This window comes from Frankliniella occidentalis, unplaced genomic scaffold (genome assembly GCF_000697945.3).
Source record: "Frankliniella occidentalis isolate FOCC.00 unplaced genomic scaffold, Focc_3.1 Scaffold44, whole genome shotgun sequence".
NCBI classification, from domain to species: Eukaryota; Metazoa; Arthropoda; class Insecta; order Thysanoptera; family Thripidae; genus Frankliniella; species Frankliniella occidentalis.
The window spans coordinates 1,123,152-1,136,266 of NW_026267174.1; the positions used below are offsets into that span (position 1 = coordinate 1,123,152).

At 54.4% G+C, this 13,115-nt stretch overlaps 2 protein-coding genes across 4 annotated transcripts in view; both read left to right on the forward strand.

The window, feature by feature from the left end:
- Positions 1 to 106: 106 nt before the first annotated feature.
- Positions 107 to 6,058, forward strand: LOC113212040 (uncharacterized PE-PGRS family protein PE_PGRS54-like). 3 transcript variants are annotated; one of them, XM_052266920.1, is made up of 5 exons: positions 107 to 251; positions 1,606 to 1,771; positions 2,753 to 2,960; positions 3,063 to 4,006; positions 4,157 to 6,058. In XM_052266920.1, exons 1-5 carry the CDS (start codon positions 129 to 131, stop codon positions 4,936 to 4,938), a joined length of 2,223 nt encoding a protein of 740 aa, XP_052122880.1. In that variant the 5' UTR covers positions 107 to 128; the 3' UTR covers positions 4,939 to 6,058. The 3 variants fall into 3 exon arrangements, with proteins under 3 accessions (XP_052122880.1, XP_052122878.1, XP_052122879.1); XM_052266918.1 differs by having other exon boundaries at positions 3,063 to 6,058; XM_052266919.1 differs by having other exon boundaries at positions 2,756 to 2,960; positions 3,063 to 6,058.
- A 703-nt stretch (positions 6,059 to 6,761) lies between these two features.
- The window catches only part of LOC113212255 (excitatory amino acid transporter-like), a 10,668-nt gene continuing 4,314 nt past the window's right edge, over positions 6,762 to 13,115 (forward strand). The window contains exons 1-9 of the mRNA XM_052266915.1: positions 6,762 to 7,035; positions 7,987 to 8,062; positions 8,593 to 8,791; positions 10,689 to 10,902; positions 11,008 to 11,071; positions 11,717 to 11,789; positions 11,928 to 12,054; positions 12,139 to 12,372; positions 12,478 to 12,672. Of these exons, the coding sequence (XP_052122875.1) occupies positions 6,962 to 7,035; positions 7,987 to 8,062; positions 8,593 to 8,791; positions 10,689 to 10,902; positions 11,008 to 11,071; positions 11,717 to 11,789; positions 11,928 to 12,054; positions 12,139 to 12,372; positions 12,478 to 12,672 (1,256 nt within the window). The 5' untranslated portion in view covers positions 6,762 to 6,961. The remainder of the gene's footprint in view (positions 7,036 to 7,986; positions 8,063 to 8,592; positions 8,792 to 10,688; positions 10,903 to 11,007; positions 11,072 to 11,716; positions 11,790 to 11,927; positions 12,055 to 12,138; positions 12,373 to 12,477; positions 12,673 to 13,115) is intronic.

The following is a 13,115-nucleotide window of genomic DNA, read 5'->3' on the forward strand; positions in this document are numbered from 1 at the left end:
GAGGGATACACAGGCGCGTGGGGGGTAAAGTGTGTGCGAGAGAGTAAGTGAGACGTGCGTACCTAACTTAACCACCCCGCCTTGCCCCTTTGCCCCTGCAGATGCCACCGCGCAGGCTGCTGTCGGCGATGCTGCTGCTCGTCCTGAGCGGGGCCGGCGGGGCCGCGGCCGAGCATGTGAGCCTGGAGGACAACGAGATCCCCGCCCTCGAGGAGCTGGTGTTCCAGGACCTGCGCGACCTACAGCAGCAGGTGAGTTGGTAGTGAGCCTGAAGAGGACCGCTATACCGTTGAAGGTCCGTTGAACGCAATATGCGCTCAAAAGTGGCAAGAATATTCGACCATCTCTTGGCTGTGTGTTATTTGTAGCCGGGGCCCTCTGTGTAACGGGATGCTTTTGGTGCCATTTGGCCCAATGCTTTGCGGAGAGGGGGGTTGCACGGAATGTGATATCTCTTTGAAAGGGGCGCGGCCGGCGCACTCTGATCGCGTACAGCAGCAGTCGCAGGATTTTTTGTTTTGTCTCGTTTCTAAGAAACAGAAAAGAGTACGGTGGAAGATCATAGAGATGCGGCTCCTAGAAACAGATTGCGACGCAGAATATAGCGCTATCACTTTTCCAGGTGGTGTTCTTCCAGTGTTCTCGTATTCTTAACGGCCGATTCATGCATTTGAACAACCGCAGCGGCGCGCAGCAGTGCCCTCTGCTATCGGATTCAGACGAGATTTGACCACGGTTCCATTCTGCGGTACCGTGCCGTACGCGGGGCATCTCCGGGGTACCCGCGGGGTGCGGGGTGCGGTGCGGCCCGCACGGTCACGTCCGCGGAGCCCCCAAGTGGCCCCGACTCGACCCGCTCCGGAGGGTCCATTCCGATGAATATTTGACGTCGTTGTCGTCGTGACCGACACACCAAAAGTTGCACCCCCACTAGCCAACTAATTTTTCTCCATCTTTTGGGATTGTCTAGAAAACCTGTCCGTTTTTTCTCAGATTCATTCGGCATATAACGATAGCTTGGCGTCGTCGGCGCCTGCCAGACTCAGTGTAGGCCACCCTGCAGCACACGCATGCACTGCAGGCTGGATGTTGCCTACCTGCCAGGCGCTCTGAGAGCTTGCACGCTGGACTTGGCAGGTTCGGAACGGCAAATGACGGACGTGCTTTCTGGCTGATCCCTTGTGCACAGCTTGAAAAGAAAAGGGCCTTGTATGAGAAATCGGTCATGATTCCGAAAAAGAAAACGCCGATTTTCCATAGGACCGCAGTGGTCTCTGGACTGGAACACCAAAGGTGCTACGTCCTACCATACCTTTACAAATGCTCTAATTCCTTAGGGTCCCTTCCCTTTAGTGCCTTACAGGGGCACTAAACTCAGAATTTGGTTAATGCCCGGGGAAAGGCAAGACTTAGCACCTTTGTTTTCCAACTGTTAATGTCCTGTTTTCTGTGTGACTAACTCACTCCCACAGTGTCTCGCGGTCGCCGCAATAAAAGAGAGAGGTCACACAATTAGGTGACCTCGCGCGCCGCCCCCCGGAAAGGTAAAGCGGGGAACCCTGTTGGGACCAAAAGTTAGAGGGATCGTTTTCTTTTATGTCGCAGCATGAGGAGAGGGAGGAGGCGGCGAGCGGCAGCGGCGAGCAGCAGCAGCGCGACCGCGGCGAGCGCGAGCGCGTGCTGCCCGTCGTGCACCCCGACCGGGGCCCCTACCCCAGCCGGCCGCGCTCCGCCTGGTCCACGCGCTCCGTCCCCAACGAGCAGTTCCCAGGTACGTGTGTTGGCTGCAGCGCGAGGACGAGAACGCGAAGGACACGCGCACTTTGCTCGATCAAGAGCATCAGACATATGCGTGTAAAAAAGGACTTCTTTATCACTTTCTTCTTGACGCATGGACGCCGTAGCGATAAGGACTGACGACGACGGCAAAGGAAGAGGGGTGCCGCCAAAAAAGGAAAAGCAATAAAGGACACTGAAAAGTAAATCTACGGTCGAGTGCGTTCATACGTAGCAGGAACCCCCCCCCCCTCTCCCCCCCATATTCCCCCCCCTCTCTCTCTCTCCTTCTCTCTCTCTCTCTCTCTCTCTCTCTCTCTCTCTCTTTCTCTTTCTCTCCACCCTCCCTTACGTACCCGCACCCCCACACCGTAGCCAATCTTCCACCTCCCGTGGTCCTATCGTGGTCCTTACGCCTGGCGTCACTCAAGGGTAGTGCACGAAAAAAAAATATAGGAGAGCGAGCGAGAAACAGGGGTGGGGGAGAGGGAGGACGTATCTCGTGTCCCCGACAGCCATACCACTTCATCAGCCGGCCGCTGAGCAGCAGCCGCTGCCGGGCGCCGCCGGCCAGGCAACAATTTCTTTCTTTTTTTTTTGATTCGACCGATTTATTGATTTCCCTGCGTGCTCCGCTGCGCTATCATCAGCTCTACCAGCACGCTTCGTGACCTGAACGTGATGCAGATAACACTGCTTCTCTCTGTAAACTGCTGCGTGTTTACACCCAGAGAAGTTGAGAGCCCCCAAGGGACAACCATAGTACTTATAGTCAACAAAAAACAGCAATTATCCAGTTATCAGAACCACATTTTAGTTCCCACAGACATCTTAATGTTTGCCTTAACCATCACTTTATATAGCTTTCAGAGTAGTAACATGGTGGTTGCAAATGCAGCTTTCCATTTTTTCTGGGTGATATCTTTTAAATTTTGACTTGGTCCTTTCTTCTCCCTTTCTTACATTTTTGGTAAAGCAGAAATCGATGCGCGCGGTTTCCACGAGTCCGTGTTCGACATCCTGCCTGGGTACTACTCCATGTGGAAGCGCGCCGCCGGCGAGGCTCACGCCTCGCACCACCACAAGCGGCAGGCGCAGGGGGGCCTGTCCGCCCGCGGCTTCCACGACGACGTCTTCAACCAGGACTTTGGGGAGTTCTCCACTGTCAAGAGAGGCGCCACAAAGTAAGCTTGTCGTCTGTGAATCACACCTCCGAAACGAAAAGGCGAGGGGCTGGTGCAAACACAGCGACAGCAGTTGACATGTCTGTTTTCTCTCTTTTCCAGGCACGACCTGGTTGCGCTGCTTGGGTCAAAGCGGAGGAAACGCAGTGTGGACTCGAAGCCTGCCAACTCGACGGAGAAGCGGGCGAGCGGGGCGCTCGGCCTGCACGGCGACACCTTCTCCAACGGCTTCGGGGACTTCGGCACCATGAAGCGCGGACCGGTCGGCGCGGCCGGGCTGCACGGCGACACTTTCAGCGGGGGCTTCGGCGACTTCAACACCATGAAGCGAGCGCCCGGCGGCGCCATGGGCTTTCATGGCGACACCTTCAATAACGGCTTCGGCGACTTCAACACCATGAAGCGCGTGCCCGAGTCCACCGGACTCGGCGGCGACTTCGGAGGGTTCAAGACGGTAAAGCGACAGCCTGGCGGCAAAGCCGGATTCCACGGGGACACTTTCGACGGAGGCTTCGGCAACTTCAACACCATGAAGAGGAGGTTGCTCTCCGCACGGGGCTACCCTTATGAATCGAATCAGGACTTCAGTTCCATGAAGAGGCGGACCGAGGGTTTCCACGGCGACCTCTTTGACAACAGCTTCGGCAACTTCAACACAATGAAGAAGAGGGGCGGTGGGTCGGGGCTGCACTCCGATACCTTCTCGAACGGTTTCGGCGACTTCAGCACGATGAAGCGCTCTCCTGCTGCGGCTGGGCTTGAGGGCGACACCTTTAGCGGGGGGTTTGGTGACTTCGTGACCATGAGGAAACGGAAACCGGGGGGATCTCTAGGCTTCCACGGAGATACATTCACCAATGGATTCGGAGACTTCAACACGATGAAGAGAGCCCCAGGTGGCGCAATGGGCTTTCACGGCGACACTTTCAATAATGGGTTTGGTGATTTTAACACCATGAAAAGAGCACCTGGGGGCGCCATGGGTTTCCATGGTGACACGTTCACGAACGGTTTCGGCGACTTTAACACGATGAAGCGTGCGCCAGGTGGTGCTATGGGTTTTCATGGTGACACTTTCAACAATGGCTTCGGTGACTTCAACACCATGAAAAGAGCACCTGGGGGTGCCATGGGTTTCCATGGTGACACGTTCACGAACGGTTTCGGCGACTTTAACACGATGAAGCGTGCCCCAGGCGGTGCTATGGGTTTCCATGGTGACACTTTCAATAATGGTTTCGGTGACTTCAACACGATGAAGAGAGCGCCGGGTGGCGCTATGGGCTTTCACGGTGACACTTTCAATAATGGATTTGGTGACTTCAATACAATGAAGAGAGCACCAGGTGGCGCTATGGGTTTCCACGGTGACACCTTCACCGGCGGCTTCGGTGACTTCAACACTATGAAGCGGAAGCGAAGTCCCGGAGAGTCCTTTCACGGAGACACCTTCACGGACGGCTTCGGCAACTTCGGCACCATGAAGCGGAAGTCGGGTGGAGCAGCGGGGCTGCACGGTGACACCTTCGGCGGCGACTTCGGCGACTTCGGCACGATGAAGCGCAACACCGACGGCGCCAAGTTCCACGACGACGCTTTCAACAGTGGCTTCGGGGACTTCAGCCCGATGAAGCGCAACCTGGCACCCCAGCAGGGCGGAGGCGCCGGCGGCGGCCGCAGCTCGGATGGCCCGCACAGCGACATGTTCAGCTCGGGCTTCGGGGACTTCAACACCATGAAACGCGACAACGATAGCCGGCCCGACCTGCCGCCCGTGCGCACCGTCAAGGTGAAGCGCTCCAACATCGCCGAGATCCTGGTGCCCGGCTACCACGTGCAGGGCGAGAAGCCGGCCGCGCACCAGGACGAGGGCAACACCAAGAAGAGGAGGAACGCGTCCACGGACATCAGCGGCGACACCCTTAACAGCCCCTTCGGCGACTTCAACACGATGCGGAGGAGACGGAGGCAGGCGTAAAGGGCGCAACGACGGGGACGTGCTGGAGGCCACGTGTCTGCCGCGTTCCTGGCCGCGGGGCAGCAGCGCGACAGACGCGTAGAGATTGGCGTTTAGCGTTACCTGGAGGCGGACACCCCGGGACAATGCGGACCGCGAGAGCCGCCGCTGCACGAGTCCGGGACTGGGTTCGAGTCTCTGCAGAGGCGAGATACTATGTTTCTTTCCGCTTGAGTTTTCGCGGTCCGCACTACCCACAGTGAAAGATATGTTACCTTTCTTATTGTAAAGTAAGATTAATTAATTGAATATTATTATTTATGTATAATTATTGATTCTCATTCGTGTTCTACTTGAGAGTTTTTGTTGGCTGGCTGACATATGTTCTCTCTGATACTCATAGGACGTTTTGTAGCTTGGCTGGCTCAGCTATACGGTTCTTATGAATGTAGAAATGCCATCCACGATTTCTCGTTACGTATTAAATTTAAAGAAAATGACGTACAAATAATTATCTAGTCATAACACATACATTGCATAGAATAAATGAATCGATCCCAAAGCTATTTCATATATTTTTCTGTTTTACTGGGAGCTGTGGTGACTCATACGCGGCAGTTAGCTGTGAGCCCGATAAATGAAAGACTGTCGCTAAGTGGTTTAAAATTATACCCCATTTCATTGCCCTAGTGACGTTTGATAGTGTTTGTATATCCTCGTGAAACTCAATGCGTGTGTTGACAGAGATATCTCGCAAAATTATTTTGAGGAAGTAGAATAAAAACTTATGGGTTTTGAAATATATAGTTCTGAAATGACTAAAACATTAACAGTTGCAGTGAATCACGCAACGTGCAGTCCATATAGAATCTCCTTAACTGCCCTTACATTATCATTTCGTGATTATTATTAATTAGGACCCTATTTTGCTCGTCATGCCACGTTTCGATGAAAATCTAGTCTGTTCTGTTATACTTTCAGCGGTTATTTTTGCCATTAGTACTTACATGCGGAGTGCCGTAAGTAGGTGTGAGAGTGCGAGTTATTTTTCATATGTGTGCGGTGAGTTGAGATGCTTGTCTGTAATTTCGTAATTTATTTGATTCAGTAAAATGAATTTGGCGCAAAAACGCCACCCCAACATGCATGTTTTATTTACCATGATGCGTAAGCGCGATTAATCCCAGGGTGTTTCCAAAATTCATGAGCTTCGCGGACGATTGATGTAGGGCAAGGGCCAGGATGGCGAGCTCGGTGTCGTCGCGACCGCTATAAGTAGGAGGTAGTACCTGCAGTACCTGTGGTACACTCATTTTTTTTGCGTTCATACAATAACGTGGGGTATTGGATCAGACAGCATGGGGCCAAGGGACATGGGGCACGGCCTGGCGGGGGGCCTAGAGAGTGCCCATTTCCTGCCAGTGGCAGAGCCAGTGCGGGGCTGGGCCGCGGGCCGCGGGCGGGGCGCGGCAGGGCGCGGCAGGTCAGGTGGGGTGGGGCGGGGCGGGGTGGGGGCAATGCGCGACTTAACCGTGGTTTCCTGCACCGCAAAGCACACGGAGGGGCGGGTGCGGCGGCGGGCCGCTGGGGGGTCCCCCCGGTCCACCCGCCGGGCCGAACCGAGGTGGGGCGGAGCGAGGCGGGGCAGGGCAAGGCGGGGCAGGGCGGGGCAGGGCGGGGCAGGGCGCGGCGGGGCGCAGCGGGGCGGGATCACTTGATTGGAGGATCCCCTTTACCTTGCGAGCCATGCGGTCGGGTGGCATGCGGTGTGAGTGTGAGTGAGAGCCGACACCTCCCACCACACGCCGCGGTCTGCTCTCGCACGGCGCGGGGCCGGCCCGCCCGCCCGCCGACGGACCGACTGACGGACGGGTCCGACGGACGGACGGACATGTGCAGCGCACACATGTGCACACATTTAGTGTAGCTCTAGGAGCGCTCTGGAGCGGCGCTGGAGCAGGCTGGAGCGCGCTGATGTGCAGGCCGCCCTGGCCCGAGGCTAGCAGGCCATCGGCAGGCCTCCGGCAAGGCCAGGCCTCACGCCATGAGCTCCCTGGGCAAGGCTCACGGCCCGGCTCACCATGAGCAGGACGCAGCGGCCGCCGCCCAGGACGACGTGTGAGTGACCCACGAGGAAGTATTCAAAGTGATGATCCCAAAGTGGTGCAAAAAGTTGCACATTTAAGAGTGTGGCCATGGTCCTGATCTTACGATTGTAAAATGTGCGAGGTGTGATTCCTCTTAAAAGTTACGTACGGTAGCACAAACTGGCTCGCTGGAAACTTGCTAGTTTTTTGTTTTCTCTGTTGTTTTTTTGTTATGTTTTTTTATTTTTAACCGTTTACAATTTTATATTTTTCGGTGTCGGCAAATTTTTACAAGTGCATCCAATCCCAGGTACGTCCGAATCACCGCGCAAAACCCACCTGAGAAGACTAGCAAACGAAAGCGTAATTCAAAATCCGAAAATCTAGCAAATTGTTTCCAAATCTCAATAGAATCAAGACCATTCCATAATGTTGGCAAATTGCAAAAGACGAAAGAGTTTACAGTGCAGTAATGTTATTTTTAGTTCTTTTATAAATAGCAAATATGGCTAAGATCGTAAAGTTCAGTCCACTTTATGCTGTGTTCTGCTATGTACTGCAATGTACCGCGGCAATTTGTTATCTTTTTTTTTCGAGTGAAGGGATTCCCGTTGCAAAGTGCCGCTTCCTGCGGAGTGCTCATTGAGATTGACGCGCGCCGCGTGAGGGTGGCGTGGCGTGGCGTGGACATGGATGGAACAAGCCGATTATTTGCCCTCGCCCTCGCCATGCCTCCTGCGGTTCGACAGGCGCGAAAACGAGACATTTTAAACTTACATCGTTTTTCAGGAAAAAAGGGTTGCACCTGGTTTGCTCTTTTCAAGAGACATTTTCTGAAACATCGCGGACGCCTCCCTCTTTCTTTGTACTTTTCTTTTTTTGCTAGTTTCCCCCTGGAGTTTACACAGAAGCAGACCCCCCCCCCCTAACCCCTCGTGTCTTTTCCTCACTCAACGAGCAAGGCGCTGCTGCTTGTTTGCAGGGCGGGGGCGGTCGCTGATGAAAACGAGAAGAAGAAGAAAGGGAAGAAAGAAGAAGCCATCAAATACCTGTCACTGGTACGTGTAGCTACACGGCCCTCTCTCTCCCTCCGCCCCCTCGCTCTTGCGCTGGCCCGTGGCGGCCGCAAGTTCAAGAGTCGTTTAGGTCAAACGAGATAAAATAGGCACAGCGGAGCAGCAGCCGCAGCGGCGCGCCGAACTAGTTGCAGGGTCACTTAATCTGCCGAGGCCCCCCTCGCTCCTATACAGTACACCTCATGTCACTCTACCCTCCCCCCAAAAAAACATTACGGGGAAATAAAATATGTGATAAGGAGGGTATCTTCTTGAAGTAGCGGCTTCGCACGTGGGAACAAGAAGGGGAGCAGGGAAAGAGGAGAGGGGGGGGGGTGATACAAGAGTTTGGCCAAAGACGCCGGGAGGAGGGGGAAAGTAAGGGAATAGCTGATTAATTAGGATGATAAGGGTGTCGCGCACGGAGGGGGTAGGGTATCAGGTAGGTCCAGAGAAGAAGGAAAGGGGGGGGGGGTGGCAGGTGCCAAGCATGATACTCCTTCTGAAAAACAGCTGCTTGCTTGTCGGCCCAGACGCTACAATGGTTTCGGGACAACATCCTCCTCGGCTTCACCATCGCCGGCGTGCTGGTCGGCATCGTCCTGGGCTTCATCGGCCGCCTGGCCGGGCCGACGCCGGAGAGCATCGCGCTCATGTCCTTCCCCGGGGAGGTGCTGATGCGCCTGCTCAAGATGATGATCCTGCCCCTCATCATCTCCTCGCTCATCGCCGGTGAGTAGGGTATGGTGATCCCGGGCAGCACGCGGCGAGCTCGAGCGCCAGTCTGGGTGCCGCAGAGCAACCCAATGGGTACCTTACTCTTAATTCAAAGGCACGCCAAGGTGTTTTTTTGTTGTTTTTTTTCTTCATTTTTTTATCTTAATTTAAATGTTATTGATTTTTGTATCATTTTTCTGAGTGAAGTACCCCTTCGGAACAACCCCTTTCACGCCCCGGCGCTCCCCGCGGGCGTGCTCAGCACTTGCCGCTTGTTGTCGAACGCGCCGCGACGCGACGGGCTCCCTTTTCCTCTCTCGCCCCGCCTCCTCCTCCTCCTCCTCCTGTTCCTGGTGCCCGTCCCCGCCTTTGCTTCCGCTCCGCTGGTCTGATGGATGACGCCGCCCTGCGCAACAAGGAAGGCGCCTCCGCGACACACCCCGCGGACCATCACCTGAGTGATTCCCTCTACCCCCCCTCCAGTCCGGGGGGCGCCCAGACTGTAACGAAGAGACAGGTGGCACCATCCCGGGCGGGGCGGGGCGGGGCCGGGTGGGGCGGGGGTCCGGTAGGCAAGCCCGTGCCACAGGTGCGCGAGCGGGTTGCCTACCCACCCGTCCTCGGGCGCTTCTCCATACGGCTGCTCGCGCGCTGCTCACTGCGCGACGACTGCTTGCGCGCATCTCGGGTCTCTTTCTATCTCTCACTTTCCCGACCCACCGCTGTCCCCCTCTCTCTCCCTCTCTCTCTACGACTGCGGAAGCCCCGCCCGCGAGGAAGCACATATGTTTTGTTTACAATGACAATGACCCAACAAACACAATAAAAGAACATCGCTTTAAATATTCAAGCAAAGTGTCCTCAGTTTAAACTTTATCAGCCCTTTGCAACGCTCCGGACAAGTAAATGTTCTAATTTAAGAATTTGAGTGCGGTGGAAGTAGGTAAACCCCTGGGTTTAAATGCCAGCATTAAGACGTGAACCACAGAGTGAGTGTCACTTGTTAAAATTAAAATATGTAATAGTTCTCAAAAATGTATAAAGTCCTTGTGCTTGAATTAAGAAAATAGTTTTTGTTTAATGCGTACTGTGGGTCGCGTCGACGGGGCTGCGCTCTGCGTGGGGCGGGCTGATATGCTGCGTAAGACAGTTGGCGGCAAATTGGAGCGCGACATCCAAAGTTGCGGGGCCCGCTCCGCGTGTGTGTCGGGTGACACCCACGACAAGTTCGCCATAATGGATGGGAATAATTTTGGAGACTGCGCGCGCAAAAATATCGTCGTTTTACAGAGGGGCACTGAAAAAGAATAGAAAGGTGCTAATTCGTCCTTTCCAAGGTAGATAAAGAAATTTTAAGTTCAATGCGGTTGAATGCCTTTCGAAAGACACTATAGAGCGCTGAATGTGCCCCAAATTAGTGCATTGGCTTGGAAGTTTTAATGCCTTTCTAACTGCACTAATTCACAAAACCTTTTAACACGTTGAGGCCCAGGGTTTTAAAGACAGCTTTATTGTGGCCTACCTTTCTGCATATCATGCTATAAAGTTACCAGGTGCCCTCCCCAATGCTTCTACGTGTAATCTTGCATTTGATCTAAAGTCCTTGCGAAGACGTACACTGTAAAAAGCTTACGAACTAAATACTCTGCAACGTTACAAACAATCTTCTTTCTTTGTATTGCAAATAAATTGTTCCTATTGCAAAGCGTTTGTTTGTAAGGCTAGACAGGGTCTTACGAACAGTCGGTTAGTATTACGAACTATTTGTTCGTACGCTTACGAACAATTAGTTCGTAATACAACGCTTCAAAATCCTTCGTAAGCTACGAACGTTTTGGTTTGCATTACGAACCTACTGTTCGTAAGCAATTTACAGTGTATCCCCATAATTAAAGTGACCCCTCCCGCGCAGGCATGGCTCAGCTGGACGCGCGGCGCTCCGGCCGCATGGGCTTCCGCGCGCTGGCCTACTACATGGTCACCACCGTGCTGGCGGCCATCGTGGGCATCATCGTGGTGCTCGTCATCCACCCGGGCGACCCCTCGGCGAAGGCCATCGTGCGGGGCGCCGGGCCGGCGGGCGAGACCCGGGTGTCGACCCTCGACGCCATCCTCGACATCGTCCGGTAAGGTTCACTACTTATTGGATCTTGGATCCCACCCGATCCGACCTCTGCTCACAACCACGTTATGCGTAGCTAAATGACACCCTGTTTTCTGTTTCCATCCAGAAACATGTTTCCCGAGAACTTGGTCCAGGCATGCTTCCAGCAAGTACAAACATCGGTTAAAGAGGTGAGTGCCGTGTGTGTACCATCAACCTTTCCCCGCGCAGTCTCGTCCGCTCTCCTCTGCAATTTCTCTCCACCTCCTACTCGAGTTCGAGCCTGCCAAAACTTTCTGGCTTTTATTATGGCGTCACAAGCATTTAACTAACTCGCGTACCCCTACCGCTCTGACCCCCTCCTCCTTCCCTATCCTCACTACCATCTCTCTCCCTTTCTCTCTCTCTCTCTCTCTCTCTCTCTCTCTCTCTCTCTCTCACGCGTGGCCGTGCTAGTTCCCCAGAGGGAAATTGTACTTCCTGCTTGCAAGCGGAGAGCACCACCACCACCACCACCACCAACACCGCGCCAGCCCCCACTTCCCTCCCCCCTCTCCCCTGCTTTTCCCTCTTCGCCAATGCATGACAAGAGTCGGAGCGAACAGGAGCGCGGGCAGCTTCCATGTATGTCTACCGCCCTTCACCTCAATCACAATTATTTTGTTTTCATTTCCCCGGAGAGGAGTGTTGGCGTTTGTTTCCCTGTATCGCCCAAAGGGGCTAAAACGAAAGAAATAAAAAATAATTATTAAAAAGAGGACGAACGAACGTGGAATTAGGGCCGTCGGCATGTGTCCGGTCCGGTCAGTGAACGCGTGTGCGTTTGTCCGCGCCAGGTTCCCGCCAAGTACAACAAGCCGGCCGTTGTGGAGAGGACGCTCGTGTACAAGGACGGGACCAACGTCATGGGTGAGAGCAGGACGGAGCACACAACATCCGAAAACTACTTCCACTACCTAGTTTCGACAGTTGTTGTATTGTATACATACTTCTTTGAAAACAAATGAATGAGAAGGTCAAAAGCTAATCCTTGCTGGTATGCGACAGGCATGATCGTGTTCTGCTTGGCGTTCGGCCTGCTGGCGGGCCAGATGGGCCGGCGGGGTCGCATCATGGTCGAGTTCTTCGTGGTGCTCAACGACATCATCATGAAGCTCGTCGGCATCATGATGTGGTGAGTTGTTGGTCGCGTCCCCTAGTGTCTGACAAAACAATATGCTTCTTCTTCCTCGTTTAATAAACACCTTCCACTCTGCAGGTACTCCCCGTTCGGAATCATGTGTCTGATCGCGGGCAAGATCATGTCCATCGCCAACATGGCCTCGACGGCGCAGCAGCTCGGCCTCTACATGGTGACGGTGGTTCTGGGCCTGCTGGTGCACGGACTCGTGACGCTGCCCATCATCTACTGGACCGTCACTAGAAAGAACCCGGCCACCTTCTTCCGCGGTATGCTCCAGGCCTGGGTGACGGCCGTGGGCACCGCGTCCAGGTAAAGTCCCGTCCCGAGCCCGGCCTCGGCCTCGGCTTGGGACTTCCCCTTGTATTTTACTTCGTTACGCCCTGTTCCTGACGCGACCCCTGGCGACACCCGCAGCGCGGCCACGCTACCCGTCACGTTCCAGTGCCTGGAGGAGAACAACGGCATCGACAAGCGGGTGACGCGCTTCGTGGTGGCCGTGGGCGCCACCGTCAACATGGACGGCACGGCGCTCTACGAGGCCGTGGCCGCCATCTTCATCGCGCAGATGAACGGGATCCAGCTGGGCATCGGCGACATCATCACGGTCAGGTAGGCCACATCGAAAGAATTTCAATTTTCTGAAGAAAAAAAAAATACTTCCCGGAAATTGTTCAGGAATTTTGTTTTGTTGGTGTCAAATTTTGTCCTGGAAAGTTTAATTTTTACCTTTTTTTCATGAAAATCGTTCAATTTTTTCCGAATTTCCTTGGAAACGTTTTTATTTATTTCTTTCGGAGAAAGGTCGGACTGTAAAATCCTTACCAGAGAGGCATTGCCCCAGTGACCACGTGACCCGTGCACCGGGCGGGCTCACGTTGTGCTCGCGGGCGGCCGTCACGAGGCGACGCGGTGCAGCCCGGGTGTTCCGGTCGCCGCAGCGCAAAGCGCGGCCCGCCTTCTTGCGGGCTTCGTTTTAATTAACCCACCCAGAGTCGAGAGAGCTCGCTGAGCGAGCGCCACCGGAGGTCCCCTTGGGCCACGGGGTGTGGGGT

What these genes read in the sequence shown, in the direction of transcription:
- LOC113212040 (XM_052266918.1), top strand. Translation starts at nt 129, where the DNA reads ATGCTGCTGCTCGTCCTGAGCGGGGCCGGCGGGGCCGCGGCCGAGCAT. An exon ending in TGCGCGACCTACAGCAGCAG is followed by an intron (nt 252 to 1,605) that starts GTGAGTTGGTAG and finishes TTTATGTCGCAG; the next exon opens with CATGAGGAGAGGGAGGAGGC. An exon ending in CCCCAACGAGCAGTTCCCAG is followed by an intron (nt 1,772 to 2,752) that starts GTACGTGTGTTG and finishes TTTTTGGTAAAG; the next exon opens with CAGAAATCGATGCGCGCGGT.